Source organism: Nyctereutes procyonoides, unplaced genomic scaffold (genome assembly GCF_905146905.1).
Source record: "Nyctereutes procyonoides isolate TBG_1078 unplaced genomic scaffold, NYPRO_anot_genome, whole genome shotgun sequence".
Classification (NCBI taxonomy): Eukaryota; Metazoa; Chordata; class Mammalia; order Carnivora; family Canidae; genus Nyctereutes; species Nyctereutes procyonoides.
In genome coordinates this window covers 7,434,544-7,451,225 of record NW_026575031.1, presented here as the reverse complement: position 1 = coordinate 7,451,225, position 16,682 = coordinate 7,434,544, and the positions used below count along the sequence as shown (strand labels likewise).

Here is a 16,682-nt window from a genome sequence, read left to right as displayed (position 1 = left end):
TGTTAAAACATTGCTGGACTAGGGACACCTGGGTGGCTCAGCGGACACCTGCGTTCGCCTCAGGGCGTGATCCTGGAGTCCTGGGATCAAGCCCCACATCAGGCTCCCTGCATGGAGCCTGCTTCTTCCTCTGCCTGTGTCTCTGCCTCTCTCATGAATAAATAAATAAAATCTTTAAAAAATACTGAATGAGGGGATCCCTGGGTGGCTCAGTGGTTTGGCGCCTGCCTTTCCCCAGGGTGTGATTCCGGAGTACCGGGATCGAGTCCCACGTCGGGCTCCCAGCCTGTTTCTCCCTCTGCCTGTGTCTCTGCCTCTCTCTATCATGATAAATAAATAAATCTTAAAAAAAATAATAATACTGAATGACCTTTTCCAGGGGTTAGGGATACAGTGAGTGATCAAAACAAAGCCCTGTCTTCAGGATCAACATTCTACTATCTCATCTATCCTATCTGAACACTCAAATTATGTTAGTGGGCAAAATTTTAATAATTTTATCAAAAAAAACTCATCTACTACAACAATGTACTTAAAAATTAAAAAGTATGATTTCTGTACAAGAACAAAAATAACTTTAGGAAGAAGATACAGTTTAGTATACTCATCATTATAAACCTAAGATCAGGCTGCAAGAAAGAAATTCTTTCTTCCTGACAGATTCTGTAAGCAGACGCAGAGCTACAATTATTGTTCCAACCAATTTTTTTGCCTCAATGGTGTATATTCGATAGCTTATATTCCTCGAATTTTTATTTATTTTTTATTATTTTTTAAATTTTTTTTTATTCCTCGAATTTTTAACTGGGAAAGATAGTTTCATTATAATTCTAAAACTAAAAAAGAAAATTCTCCAATTGGCAAGGCAAGTTCCAACTTGAGTCTGACATCTCAATATTCAATTAAATTATATTTAATCACTAGGATTCAGGAAAATGTATGGTACAGAACTAAATTATCACATTTGACCCCTAGACAAGGAAAAATATGTAAAACAATTTTGAGAGTTTATTTGAAAGATGTATGAGGGGACAGAGAAAATTTTGCATTCTTTACCAGCTTTACTGAGGTATTCTATACGCCATCAAATTGAACTGGTTTAAGTGTACAACTGAATGACTTTTTAGCAATAAAATTTGCATAGTTGTACAACCATCATCACAATCCAATTTTAAAACATTTCCATCATCCCCAAAAGATCTTTCAAATCGATTTGTAGTTACTTTCTATCCCTACTCCTTTCCCCAGGCAACCACTAATCTATAGACTTTATAGATTTTTCCCTTCTGGAAATTTCACATAAATGAAATCATACAATATGAGGTCTTATGTCTAGCTTCTATCATTTAGTATATCTTCTGAGGTTCATCTATGGCATAACATGCAGGGGTACTTCAATTTTATTGTTGAAAAAAAATTTATTGTTGAATAGTACTCCACTGTATGCATAAACCAAATTTTGTTTATTCATTCATCAGTTGGGACAATGGAGTCATTTCCGGTTTGGGGCTATTATAACAATACTATAAACATCTACATACAAGTCTCTTATGTGGACATGTTTTTTCTTTTTTTAAAGATTTTATTTATTTATTTATGAGACACACACAGAGAGGCAGAGACACAGGCAGAGGGAGAAGCAGGCTCCTCGCAGGGAGCCTGATGTGGGACCTAATCCCAGACCCTGGGATCACGACCTGGGCCAAAGGCAGATGCTCAACTGCTAAGCCACCCAGGCATCCCTGTGGATATGTTTTCATATCTCTTGGGTATATAATAACCAGAGTGAAACTGCTGGGTCATATGGTAATTTTATATTTAACTGCCACATTGTTTTCCAAAATGGCTATAGCACTTTACATTCTTACCAGCAATGTATTAGGGTTCCAGTTTCTCCATCCTCCCTCACGTTTGTTACTACCTATTTTATTATAGCCACCTGAGTAGTGGTAGCTCTCTGTGGGTTTTTTTTTTTCCTTCTCACTGTGTTTTTTTTCCCCTTGACTAATGATGTTGAGCACCTTTTCATGCGCTTCTTGGCCATTTATCTTCTTTAGATAAATAGCTGTACAAATCCTTTGCTCATTTTTTAATTAGGTTGTCTTTTTATTGGGTTTTTAGAGGTCTTTGTATACTCTGGATACTAGACCCTTCAGAAATATGATTTGCAAATATTTTCTCACATCCTTTGGGTTGTCTTTTCACTTTCTTAATAATGTTCTTTGAAGCACAGGACTTTTTATCAATGTTTTCTTTCATGGAATGCTTTTTGGTGTTGCATCTAAGAAATCTCTGTCTGCCTCAAGCTCACAAATATTTTCTCCTGTCTTTTTGCCTGAAAGTTTGATGTTTTAGTTCTTACATTTAGGGCTATCATTCTTAAAATAATAAACGTACATGACATACAATTGACCATTTTAACCTTTTTAAAAATATATAGTCCAGTGGCAATAAGTACATACCTATGCTGTGCAACCATCACCACCGTCCATCTCAACTTTTTATCATCCCAAACTGAAACTCTGTATCTTTCAAATAGTAACTCCCAATTCTCCTATCTCCCTGCCTCTGAGGACCACTGTTCTATTTTCTGCCTTTACAAATTTGACTATTTCACATAACTCATAGAAGAGGAATCATTACAATCTTTGTCCTTTTGTAACTGGCTTATTTCACTTAGCACGTTTGTAAGATTCATCCATGTAGCATGTGGGAGAATTTCCTTCCTTTTTAAGATTGAGTAGTATTCCATTTTATGTTTATATGACATTTTGCTTACCATTCATCTAGTGATGAATAATCGGGGTGTTTCCACCTTTGACTATTGTGACTAGTGCTGCTATGAACACTGGTGTACAAGTATCTGAGTCCTTGTTTCAATCCTTTATATACTCAAAAGCAGAATTGCTTAATTATACTATAATTCTACATTTAATTTTTTGAGTAGTCACTAGACTATATCCATTTTTGTCAATTTTATGTAAGGGTCTAAATTTATCTTTGCATGTTGATATCCAACTACATTAGCATCATTTATTGAAAAGACAACTACTGAGGAACAATTAAATTTACTTGGCATCTTTGTCAAAAATCAAATGATTATATATATATATATTAAAGATTTTATTTATTTATTCATGAGAGACAGAGAGAGAGAGCCACCCAGGCTGCCCCAAATCAAATGATTATAAATGAAAGAGGTCACTTCTGGGCCAGTGGTTTAGCGCCACCTGCAGCCAGGGCGTGATCCTGGGAGACCCGGGATTGAGTCCATCAGGCTCTCTGCATGGTGCCTACTTCTCCCTCTGCCTGTGTCTCTGCCTCACTGTGTGTGTCTCGATGAATAAACAAATAAAATCTTAAAAAAAAAAAAAGAGCTCACTTCTGAATTCTCAGTTCTGATCCACTGATCCAATTGCCTGTCCCATTCCAGCACCATACTATCTTAATTATTGTTCCTTTAAAACTAAGTTTTAAAATTAAGACCAAGGCCTTCAATGTTGTTCTCCCCTGCTACCCCAGAATGTTTTGACTATTCTGGGTCCTAGACATTTCCATATAAATTTTATCATCAGCTTGTTGATTTCTGCCAAAATGCTTCCTGAAATTACAGTAGGGATTGTATGACTTTCTAGATCAGTTTGAGGGAAAATTATAACTTAAAAATATTGTTTCTTTCAATCCATGAATATGGATTATTTTTCTATGTAGATCTTCAATTTCTTTCAGCAACGTTTTGTAGTCTTTGTATTTTCCTATTTTGATTTTTGATTTGACAGTGAACGGAATTCAGTGCTACTGTGAATGATGGAATTGTTTTCTTAATTTTTGAGGTGTTCCTTTCTTATATATTGAAACACAATGGATTTTTGCAGTGACAATGTATCCTACAACCTTGCTGAACTAATGTAGTTCTAGTAGTTTTGTGTTTATGTAGATTGCTTAGGATTTTCTACACACAGGATTATTTCATCAGTGAATAGAGAGTTCTAGGGCAGCCGCAGTGGCCCAGTGGTTTAGCACCGCCTTCAGCCCAGGGCCTGATCCTGGAGACCCGGGATCGAGTCCCACATCAGGCTCCCTGCATGGAGCCTGCTTCTCTCTCTGTCTGTGTCTCTGCCTCTCTCTCTCTCTCTGTTTCTCTCATGAATAAATAAATAAAATCTTTAAAAAAAAAAAAAGAGGTCAATATCTTCCATCCAATTTAGATGCCTTTTATTTCATTTTCTCACCTGTCAGCACTGACTAGGACCTCTAGTACATTCAGTATACTTCACCTTCAGTGGAAAGTAAGTGGTGAGAATGGACATTCTTGTCTTGTTTCTAATCTTAAGGAGAAAGCATTCAGACTTCCACCATTAAGTATGATAGCTATATGTTTTTTTGAAGTAAGACATGGTCCTCAACAACTATGGTTAAATTGTTCCTTTTGCCTTTCAATTATGTCAGTTTCTGTTTTACATATTTTGGGGCCTGTTATTACATAGGAATATGTTTATAACTGTTCTATTTTCCCAATGAATTTTTTGTTATAAAATGCTCCTCTTTGTCTCTAGTAATATATATATATATTTTTTAGTAATATAGTTTTTTGTCTTAAAGTCTGTACTATTAGTATAGTCATTCCAGTTCTGTTATGGTTACTGTTTAGATGCAATATCTTTTCCCATTCTTTTTCAACCTATTTGTGTCTCTGAATCTAAAGTTTCTCTAGAAGAAAACATATAGTTGGATGTAGTTTTTTATCCAGTCTGATGATAACCCATAGATTTTGAAGAGTGCTTCCCTCTACTACGGAAGGTCATACTTCTGAACATATTACTTCAGGATACAGAGCATTAAGGGGAAGAAACACTCTTCAGACATACTAAACCTGGTAATCACTACAGTGACAGGTGTAGCCAGATTTCTCTCATCTAATTCAGCAACGTACCTCTCAGCCACTGCTAGCAGCCGTTCTGGCCTAAAGGTACCTTCAGTGTCAATGTACATGGCCTTTCCTTCTCCTCCACCTCGGTCAATGGGAAGCTAGACAGAACAAAAAGAACGGTGTGGAAATGAACACTGTACTTGTGATATAACTAACCAACTTCCCTACCCATCCCAATAAGGCAAAGGGAAAAAACACTTTCAAGAGTCAATCAGAAGCTGAGAAGAGGCATTCCCTTCTGACAGAAATAGAGCTGGGAGATATGAAAAGATTCCAAAGCATGAGAAGCCACAGTCATGACGGAGTTGGATTGCTTAGAAATACAGTCCAAGGGGTGCCTAGGTGGCTTAATTGGTTAAGCATCTACTTTGGTTCAGGTCATGATCCCAGGGTCCTGGGACTGAGCCCTGTATCAGGCTCCCTGCACAGCAGGGAGTCTGCTTCTCTTTCTCCTCCTGCCCCCCTACCCCACTAGTGCTGTCTCTCAAATAAATAAATAAAATCATAAAAAAAACTATAGCCCCAAATAGGTGATAAAATTCTATGATTGAATACCAACACAAGATTGAAGAATTCTCTCGAGTACAGACCTTTGAAATATCATTTACTACCTTAGCTTTAATAAGTTAGAGACCCTGATCCAATATCCAATTGATTTTGTCACATCCAGACCACATACTTATTAAGCAGAGCTCACTTCTGCAAGTTCCTAAAGGGGCTTGGCAACGCCCCAGGGGCATTCTTATTAAGTTTAAAGTATGACTAAGAAAGAAGAAAAAAGGTGTTTACTCCAACAGTAGCTACAGATGTTAAAAATAAAAGGAGGAAAAGGAAAATAGAGTTTAAAAAAAAAAAGGAAAGGAAAGAGGAATGCTATCAAAACTATCTTACAAGCTTAAGGAAATCTTGGTTTTAGGCTTAACCATCTCATGCCACACACCTTGGAGTCCTACAAAATTTTAAATGAATGATGCTAAAGGGTAGTTTCCATCCTAGCAATCTACTCTGGAGCCATAATTCACTTTTAAACTCTTAGGAAAATCCTTTAGGACATTTTACATTAAGGGTCTAGAAGCATCAAATTTTCTCTTACATTTCTGAGAAAAAAATTTTCAAAATTATGCAAGTACTATATGCTTGTATTATAATTCACACAAGGGACGCCTGGGTGGGTCAGCGCTTGGGAATCTGCTTTGGCTCAGGGTGTGATCCTGGGTTCCTGGGATCAATCCCACATCGGGCTCCCTGAGAGGAGCCTGCTTCTCCCTCTGTGTCTCTGCCTCTGTGTCTCTCATAAACAAATTAATAAAATCTTTAAAAAAATTCACACAATACAGAAATAAGTACAAATCGAAAGCTCTTCTTCAGGGATGCCTGGGTTGCTCAGTCAGTGTTAAATATCTGCCTTCAGCTCAGGTCATGATTCCAGGGTCCTGGGATCGAGCCCTACCTCAGGCTCCCAGTTTAGCCTCTCCTCCATCCTCATGCTCTCTCTTAATAAATAAATAAACAAACAAATAAAATCTTTTTTTAAAAAAGCTCTTATCGTTCCCCTCTTCCAGAAGTAATCTTCCAGATCATTATCTACATATTTTCATACAAACACTCTTCATATGTGATTGTGCCATTACTATATGACCTTGAGAATATTAATCTTTTTTTCTATAAAAGGATCCCTTATGGGATAATTCTGAAGATTAAATTCACATAATGCGTTTATTAGCACAGTGCCTGACATACAGAAAGCACTTTAAAAACTGATGATATTATCCACCTCTAAGGCACTGACCTTAGCGCTCAGTTAGAGGATTTGTTAATCTGGAAAGGGAAAAATGATTATGTTATCATTTCATCAGTTGGCAGATAAATCTTTCAAATCCTAAGAATCCATGGAAGGAAAAAAGGATACGTATACTACAAAAGAGGGTCTTGACAGAGGAAAGGTTTGGAATCACTGGCCAAGAGGATAGCAAATGCTTAGTTTTTTGGGGAGGAGAAAATCTTGACACTCAAGGGGTTAAGACATTAAGGAATTAAGATGAATGAAGATCCCCATTTTTCTCACTTTCTGTTATCTCTAGTACTAACATGAAAGGGCATTCTTTTCCAGCTCCATAGACCTCTCTGGGCAGAAAGGAGACCATAAGTGGCCAGGTATCAGTATGAAGACTGATAGAAAAGTAGACAAGGTCCCAGTGTATTATTTGAAGGGGATGGACTGCATACTCTGCACTCCAGCCCATTCTGTTCCCTCCATCTTGCCCTCCAGTTCCATTGCAGTCATTGTGTTACTGGACTGGGGCACTGCCACCAAGTTAGCTATTTTTAATAACTATTTAGTACCATAATTTAACTCTTCTTCCTATTTTACAGTGATGCAGGTTGTTTTGAACTTTCACCATTTTATAATGCCGTGATGTAAATTCTTTATATATTTATTATTGACTACGTGCAAATATTTGTGTAAGCCACATTTTCTGTTAAAGGGCATATGCATTTAAAATTGGAATTTACAATAAATTGTCTTCTCTGAATTTTAACATTACTCTAGTACTTTAAAGGAACATGGTCTGTTCATTTTTGTAATCTTGGCTCTCAACTTTATATAACTTCATTATTAGACAGAGTTTTACAGATAATGTTTCGATTTAAGCAGTAAGTCTAACATCCTCTCTATACCTCTAGCTCCAGCTCTTAGACTGCTGAAATGTAATCCTTTGTTATTAATGAATTAGCATCCTCTCTCTTCTTTTTTTGGGAGGGGGGGCAGGGGGAGAGAGAAAATCTCAAGCAGGCCCCACGCCCAGCACAGAGCCAGACATGGGGTTTAATCTCATGACCCTGAGACCATGACCTGAGCTAAAATCAGGAGCCGGACCCTTAACCAACTGAGCCACCCAGGCACGCCCTGTATCTATTATTTCAATAAAACATGATTTTAGGCATTAATTCACTGGGGCTGTTTCCAAATCCTACAATGAATGACAGCATAAGTAAAACAAGTTTTGTAGGAGATACTTATTACAGAGGTAGAGAAGAAAACAGAGAAGTAGAGCTCCTGAAAAGGTGGCAGGAAATAGTAACCAGATATACCATCACACTATAAGTAACCAGTAACCGCCACACTATAAGATGGGGCTTTGAAAAGGAAAGAGACACTTTTCTCACTGTAGCCCAAGATAAGAAAAGATGGTTATAAATGCAGGTGGATTTGTAAATTTGATGTAAAGAATAGGTTGGTCATTGGCTGAGTGAGGGCTGAAGAAAAGCATGAAGATTTGAAAAGAAAGGACATGGGGTGTCTGGGTTGCTCAGTGGTTGAGTGTCTGCCTTTGGTTCAGGTCATGACCCCAGGGTCCTGAGTTCAAGTCCCGCATCGGGTTGCCCTCAGGAAGCCTGCTTTTCCCTCTGCCTTTATCTCTGCCTCCCTCTGTGTCCCTCATGAATAAATAAACAAAATCTTAAAAAAAAAATGGAAAGAAAGGACAAAGCATAAGAACTATCTTATTGAATGGGAAAAAGAATGCCTACATAAATTCAGTAGGTCTACCAAGCAGTACTGAATGTTAATTTAAGGTCAGTCAACTTGAATGTAAAGTGAAGACAATCAGCTTTATGGTATGACTTTTCTCCAGTATGATCAGTTTCATTAAGAAACAGGCCCTAAAAAGACAGTTCTCAGAGAAGACTGAGAAAGGTTCATCTAAGACTGACATCTCTTTAGGTGGGGAATGTAAATTTAAGGAATGCCTTCAATGATGAATCATAAAATCTAGACTAGTGAAGAGGGCAGGTGAAGATAGGGGAGGCCTAGTGGATGATAAAGTTTCTGAAATCAATGATGTGAAAGTTTCTAGGACGTGGAAGAATTCTGCAGTAGGTGTCTAGGAGTCTTAGGGATAAAGTGCCCTTAATGTCCATCCCAAGAGATACTCGCAAATAGTAGGAATCAACTCATTTTTGATTTGGTTAGACCCCAAAAGCTCACCTGGCATGTAACAGCCAGTGTATGACAGATTTGAGTCTTCCCAGTTCGGAATTCTCCAAACATCTCTGTGATGGATCCAGTCTCAATTCCTCCTAAAAGAGCAGTAAGAAACACCTCTTAGCACAATACAAATGTTTAGAAACAATAATCAGCAATGTCCTTGGAGCTCATCAGAAAGATGTGACACATAATTTGGAAATCCAATTTTCAATAGGCAATAACTTTTAAAATACTTTTTAAATTTTGATATAATTCTAGATTTACATAAAATTGCAAAGAAATGTACAGGTCCCACGAAATCTTCATTCAGCCTCCCCCAGTGTTAACATTTTACATAACCACAGTACAGTATCAATATCAGAAAACTGTAGCCCACAGAGTTTGTTCAGATTTCTCTAGTTACAGATACACTCATCTCATTTGTATATATGTGTAGAATTCTGGGCAATTTTACCATATCTGTAGCTTCAGGTAACTACCACCACAGTCAAGATACAGAACTATACCATCACAAGTCAATAAGCAGTAATTAAAAAACTATAGATGTGGGACGCCTGGGTGGCTCAGCAGTTGAGTGCCTTTGGCCCAGGGCGTGACCCTGGGATCTGGGATCGAGTCCTGCATCAGGCTCCTTGCCAGGGAGCCTGCTTCTCCCTCTGCTTATGTCTCTGCCTCTCTTTCTGTGTCTCTCATGAATAAAGAAATAAAATCTTGAAAGATATCATCTAACATTTACTAAATGTTTCCTCTGTACCTGGCACTGTGCTATACATACATAGGATTTCATTTAATTCTAATCACTTATAAGGTAGGAAGCAAAAAAAAAAGGTAGGAAGCCTCTTTATTCTTATTGTGAAGATAATAAAACTGAGACATAGAGATATTAAGTAATTTGCATACTTCTCTTATCTCTTATTCATAACTAACACATAAATTCTACCCAAATACTTTAGTTTTGTTCTGTGACCCGAATGCTTTGTCAACTGCAGTTTATAGCAGAGGGTAAGGATTATTATACCTTGAAGTAGCTTGTCAAGTTCTTTGGAACCAGTAGTAATTTGTATGATCTCTGATCGCCTTTGGTGGAACTCAGTTGCAGTAGTGAAACCCATTGGAACTAACTTAGCTGCCTCAGTCTGGGAAAAAGAAAAAATGTCAAATCCACAAAATATGATTATCAGTAAAATAAAAATCAGACATACTACAGGAACATATAACATTTAATAAAATTTCCAGAGTGATTTCTCTTTAAAAAGTCATCAAAATACTAATAGTTCTAGGATTATTTTCTCTCTCTGGCAACTAAAGGAAAAACTAATTTAAAGACTCCATTAAGACTAATTTTTTAATTGCTAGTTCAAGTAATACATCCACATAGTAAAGAACAAAACAAAAAATCCAAAAAAACTATTAGACACCCACACATAGGTACCTTGCCTGACTTATGACAAATTTGACAATACAGTGCGAAGTCTAACAAAATATGTAAATCTTCCTTTCCTATTCCAACAACCACAGACTGTATCTCTTAACTTTCTACTTTGTTAACTGAGAACCTCTGTCCTTCGATCTCCCTCCATATCTACTTCCCTATTTCTGTAAGCTATATCTTTTCTTTTATGCTATCAAGGCTGAAAACATTAAATCTCATCTGCGGTCATTGATAAGTCTTCAATAATCAGTCAATTGATTAATCCCAAAATTTAAAAATAAATGCACTCAGGGGCAACTGGGTGGTGTAGCTGGTTAAGAATCTGACTCTTCATTTCAACTCAGGGTTGAGATTGAGCCCTGCATTGGGCTCGTGCTCAGCATGGAGTCTGCTTGAGATTCTCTCTCCCTCTTCCTCTGCCCCTCCTGCTTGTGCTCATGTGCATGCTCTCTAAATAAATCAATCTTTAAAAAAAAATACTAGAAAAAGCACACTAAACAAAGCAAGCAGAAGGAAGAAAATAAGATTAGAGAGGAACTAATAAAATAGAGACTAGAAATAAAATAGAGAAAAATCAATGAAACCATGAGTTGGTTCTTTGAAAAGATCAGGAAAATTGATAAACCTTTAGCAGGATCAAGGGGGGAAAAGACTCAAATCACAAATCAAGAATTAAAGAGAGGACATTATTATCGACCTTACAAAAACAGAACTCTATGTCAACACTTAGATAACTTCAATGAAATAGGCAAATTTCTAGAAAGACACAAACCATTAAAATTCACTCAATAATCCAAAACTCACAAAAATCATCCAAGTCAAGACACAGATGATTAGTTGAATCTAAATTTGGTAAAATAAACTTAGTCTGACTACAATAAAAAAAAAGAGAAAAATCTGAATACACTCATATCAAGTAGTGATTAAATTTGTCATTTAAAAACTTCCCACAGGGATCCCTGGGTGGTGCAGCGGTTTGGCACCTGCCTTTGGCCCAGGGCGTGATCCTGGAGACCCGGGATCGAATCCCACATTGGGCTCCCGGTGCATGGAGCCTGCTTCTCCCTCTGCCTTTGTCTCTGCCTCTCTCTCTTTCTCTCTCTGTGACTATCATAAATAAATAAAAAAAATTAAAAAAAAATAAATAAAAAAAAATAAAAACTTCCCACAAAGAAAAAAGAAAATCAGGGGTACCTGGATGGCTCAGTCGGTTAAGCATTTGCCTTTGGCTGAGGTCCTGATCTTCAGAGTCCTGGGATTAAGCTCCACATTGGGCTCTCTGCTTAGTAGAGCAAGGAGTCTGCTTTTCCTTCTGCTCCTCACCCCACACATGCTCTCTTAAATAAATAAAATCTTTTTTTTTTAAAGATTTTATTTATTCATTCACGACAGACACAGAGAGAGAGAAGCAGAGACACAGGCAGAGGGAGAAGCAGGCTCCATGCCGGGAGCCTGATGCGGGACTCGATCCCAGGACTCCAGGATCGTGCCCTGGGCCAAAGGCAGGCACCAAACCGCCGAGCCACCCAGGGATCCCAAATAAATAAAATCTTAAAAAAAAAAAAAAAGAAAGAAAGAAAAAGAAAAATCAAGAATAGTTGAGTAGTAGGTTTAAATTATTCTCTAAACTTCTCTAATAGTATTTTACTTGAAAACTCATTATAGTGTTTATATTACAGCTTTATAAAATTAATTCATTGTAGAACCAGTGTGCTAGAGGTACAATTCTTTCACTTAAGTTCCGTTAACAACTCAATGTCCTTCATAGATTTCTGCTGTTAAATTCAAATGATTTCTTTATATGCTACCCATTTCAAAATCATGGTTTTACCTTGCTTTTAAATCTGAGTCTTTCTCTAGTGTTTTCTATCATTTCTCAAATTTACCAACCTCTCAACCTTACCATGTATTCTCCTGAAACCCTTCCACCTGAAGTTCCTTCTCCTCTCCAAATTGGGCTGTCTGCTCTCTAAGCTAACTACTATCCCTGATCCTCATTCGCTGAGTACTTGAGTTGGAATTTAACATAGTTCTTTGTTTTCCACTTCATTTTGTTAAAGTATGTCCTCAAGTAACTTCCTAAGAAAGTGAATAAGAGAAAAATGTACTAAATTACTTCCCAAAATAATTCTTCTGCCTGAGTACTTAATAAAATTGTTGCAAAAAATAATTTAAAAAATTTTAATTAAAAAATAATTTTTTTAAAGATTTTATTTATTTATTGAGAGAGAGAGAGAGAGAGAGAGAGAGAGAGAGAGGGGCAGAGTCACAGGCAGAGGGAGAAGCAGGCTCCATGCAGGGAGCCCGACGCGGGACTCGACCCCTGGTCTCCAGGATCACACCCCAGGCTGCAGGCGGTGCCAAACCACTGCGCCACCGGGGCTGCCCCTAAAAAAATAAAATTGCTGCAAATAGAATTCTAGACTTAGGGGCACTTGGGTGGCTCAGTTGGTTAAGCATCTGCCTTAAGTTCAGGTCATGGTCTCAGGGTCCTGGAATCTAGCCTCAAGTTGGGGTCCCTGATTAGGAAGAGTCTGCTTCTCCCTCTCTGCCCCTTCTCCTGCTCGTGCTCTCTAATAAATAAAATATTAAAAAAAAATTCCAGGTTTAAAATTATTTTCCCTCAGGGGTGCTTGGGTGGCTGGCTCAGTCAGCCTGTGACTTCAGCTTGGATCATCATCTCAGGGTCCTGATATTGGTATCAGGGTCCCAGGTTGGGCGGGTCCCTCTGCACCTCCATCTACTTGTTAGCACTCTCTCAAATAAATAAAATCTTAAAAAAAATAAAATTATTTTCTCAAAGAAGTTTGAAGGCATCCCTCTACTAGCTTCTACCAGTCAGATTTCTTTTTTTTTCTTAAGATTTTATTTATTTATGAGAGAGAGAGAGAGAGAGAGAGAGAGAGAGAGGCAGAGACACAGGCAGAGGGAGAAGCAGGCTCCATGCAGGGAAGGGAGCCTGACGTCGGACTTGATCCAGGGTCTCCAAGATCAGGCCCTGGGCTGAAGGCAGCGCTAAACCGCTGAGCCTCCTGGGCTGCTCAACCAGTAAGAAATGCGGTCTTGGGCAGCCCTAGTGGCTCAGCGGTTTAGCGCCACCTTCAGTCCAGGGCCTGATCCTGGAGACCTGGGATCCGGTCCCATGTTGGGCTCCCTGCATGGAGCCTGCTTCTCCCTCTGCTTGTGTCTCTGCCCACCGCCCTCTCTCTGTCTCTCATGAACAAATAAATAAAAATCTTAAAAAAAAAAAAAAGAAAGAAAGAAAGAAAGAAATGTGGTTTTTCTGGGCACCTGGATGGCTGTTGGTGAAGCATGCAACTCTTGATTTCAGGGTTGTGAGTTCAAGCCCCACATTGAGTATAGAGATTATTGAAAAAAATAAAATCGAAAGAAAGAAAGAAAGAAAGAAAGAAAGAAAGAAAGAAAGAAAGAAAGAAAGAAAGAAAGAAAGAAAGAAAGAAATGTGGTCTGATTTTTGTTCCTTTAGAAAATTGCTTTTTTCCCTCTGAATGCTTTCAGAATCTTCTTTTTATGATTGGTATACTAAAATTTCACACTCATGCGTCTGGATGTGGGTCTTTGATACTTCATGAGTTCTTACTATGTGAGACTTCTTCCCTTTTGCTCTGGCAAATTTTTTGCTATTATGTCTTTGAGAATTTCTTCCCTTCTTTTTTCTATGATCTCTCTTCCTGTAACTTCTACTAATCTTCAGGAAAAAACAAGATTAATGAGAATTAGAAAATAAAAATACCACAGCAGGAGGGTGGGTCAGATTGTAAACCAATATTGAACCCTACTTAACACATGCTAAAATATTTAGGGGGAAATGTACTGACATCTACAACTTTCTTTGAAAAGTATAAAAAAAAATCCAAGATGGACTGATTGCTGGATAGAGAGATGAATAGACAGGTGGTAAGTCAAATATATTAAAATGTTAATGGCAGAATCTAGATGGTGGGTATATGAGTTTTCATTGTAAAATTCTTTCAGCATTACAGTAAGTTAAAAAATTGTAGTAATAGGAGCACCTGGGTGGCTCAGTGGTTGAGTGTCTGCCTTTGGCTCAGGCTGCGGGGAGCCTGCTCCTCTCTCTGCCTATGTCTTTGCCTCTCCCTCTGTGCCTCTCATGAATAAATACATCTTTAAAAAATGTTCTTAATAACAAAATGCTAAGAAAAAAACCATAGGAGATGCTTTCCATCTTTGTCACTTTAACTCCTAAATTTTCTAGACTTACAGGAACATAATATTATTACCAAAGTGAAAGGTGAAGTAAAAAACCATGCAACAGCCTAATCTGGGAGAACTACTATTCTCACACTTACATGATAAGTTTAGTTCATCTGTGCTAGGGCAAGTCTTAAATCGATAGTTTTGAAATAACCAAGAACCATCAAACTTTGTACATAAAACATAGAATGGTGAATAAAAGGAAAATCCAGGGCACCTGGTGGCTCAGTCCATTAAGCGACTGACTCTTGGGGATGCCTGGGTGGCTCAGTGGTTGGTATGATCCTGGAGTCCTGGGATCAAGTCCTGCATCAGGCTCCCTGCATGGAGACTGCTTCTCGTTCTGCCTGTGTCTTTGCCTCTCTCTCTCTCTCTGTCTCTCATGAATAAATTAAAAAAATATTTTTTAAAAAGTGACTGACTCTTGATTTCGGCTCAGGTCTTGATTTCTGCTCAGATTGTGATCTCAAGGTCCTGAGATTAAGCCTGCATGGGGCCCTGGGCTCAGCAGGGAGTCTTCTTGGGATTCTCTCTCTCCCTCTACTTCTTCCCCCAACTGCACACATATGTGTGCGTGCTCTCTAATAAATAAATCTCAAAAAAAGTAAAATATTTCAATAAATAACTGCTGAGTCTATCAGTGCTCACAGTACACCAAGAGAACACAGTTTAACCAAAGCTAATTATAATTAAACTTTGTAAATGTGGAAAAGATCACATAAAACTCTGTTACCTGCTGAATGAATTATTTCTTTCATAAAATCTTTCTCAACAACTTTGATTTATATACAAAAATGGATTTTCTTTATTTGACTTTCTCCCCTGCAAAAGTGGATATTCTTGCTAAAAATCTCAATTTCAGGAATGCCTGAGTGGCACAGTCGGTTGAGAGTTCAACTCCTGGTTTTGGTTCAGGTTGTGATCTTAGAGTTGTGAAATTGAGCCTCATGTGGGGCTCTGTGCTCAGCATGGAGCCTGTTCCAGATCTCTTTCCCTCTCCGTTTGCCCTACTCATTCGTGCTCTTCTTTCTCTCTCTAAAAAAAGAATAAATCTTAAAAACAAACAAAAAAACAACTCAATATCAAAGACTTTGGGGGAATGAGAGGGAATAGTCACAGTGACCGAAGAAATCTTTAACCTTTAAAAGCAAATAACGTCATCAATCTTTACCCACTAGAAATTCACAATTATAAAATGTCTGAAAACAAAGAGGACAGAAAAATAGACCTAGCTCCATATCATTTTGTAAATCTCATTTTGCTTTATTACAGGTTTGTATTTGTATTTGTATTTTCTTTTTTTTTTTTTAAGATTTATTTATTTATTCAGAGAGAGAGAGAGAGAGAGAGACAGAGACACAGGCAGAGGGAGAAGCAGGCTCCAGGCAGGGAGCCCGACGTGGGACTCGATCCCAGGTCTCCAGGATCACACCCGGGGCTGCAGGCAGCGCTAAATCGCTGCACCACCGGGGCTGCCTGTATTTGTATTTTCATAAAAGCAGGACACTGATCTGATTTCTAAAACTAAGGTCTGAGGGCAGCCCGGGTAGCTTAGCGGTTTAGCGCTGGGATCCGGGATCGAATCCCACGTCGGGCTTCCGGTGCATGGAGCCTGCTTCTCCCTCTGCCTGTGTCTCTGCCTCTCTCTCTCTCTGTGTGTGTGACTATCATAAATAAATAAAAATAAAAAAATTAATAAATCAGTCTTAAAAAAAAAGACAATTTCATACTTCCATAGATCGCAACATCTTTCCTTTAAGGACTTAAATTAAGAATTAAAACTTTTAGGGCACCTAGGTGGTGCAGCTGGTTAAGCATTCAACTCTTGGTTTTGGTTCACTCAGGTCATAATCTCAGACTCTTGAGACTGAGCCCCATGTCAGACTCCTCAGTGCATTGTTGGCTAAGGATTCTCTCTTCCTTTGCTCCCTGCACCCCACCCCCAATACCTGTGCTCTCTCTCCTTTCTCTAATAATATATAAAATGGGTGCCTCGGTGGCTCACTCGGTTAAGTGCCTTCAGCTCAGTTCATGGTCCCAGGGTCCTGGGATCAAGTCCAGCAATGGGCTCCCCAATCAGCTCTGCCTCTGCCTCT

At 38.3% G+C, this 16,682-nt stretch overlaps 1 protein-coding gene across 1 annotated transcript in view; it reads right to left on the bottom strand.

The window, feature by feature from the left end:
* Positions 1-16,682, bottom strand: part of RAD51 (RAD51 recombinase) — a 34,394-nt gene that overhangs the window by 6,220 nt on the left and 11,492 nt on the right. The window contains exons 4-6 of the mRNA XM_055316760.1: positions 9,937-10,054; positions 8,919-9,010; positions 4,934-5,028 (exon numbers count right to left, since the gene is read on the bottom strand). Coding sequence (XP_055172735.1) covers positions 4,934-5,028; positions 8,919-9,010; positions 9,937-10,054 — 305 coding nt within the window. The remainder of the gene's footprint in view (positions 1-4,933; positions 5,029-8,918; positions 9,011-9,936; positions 10,055-16,682) is intronic.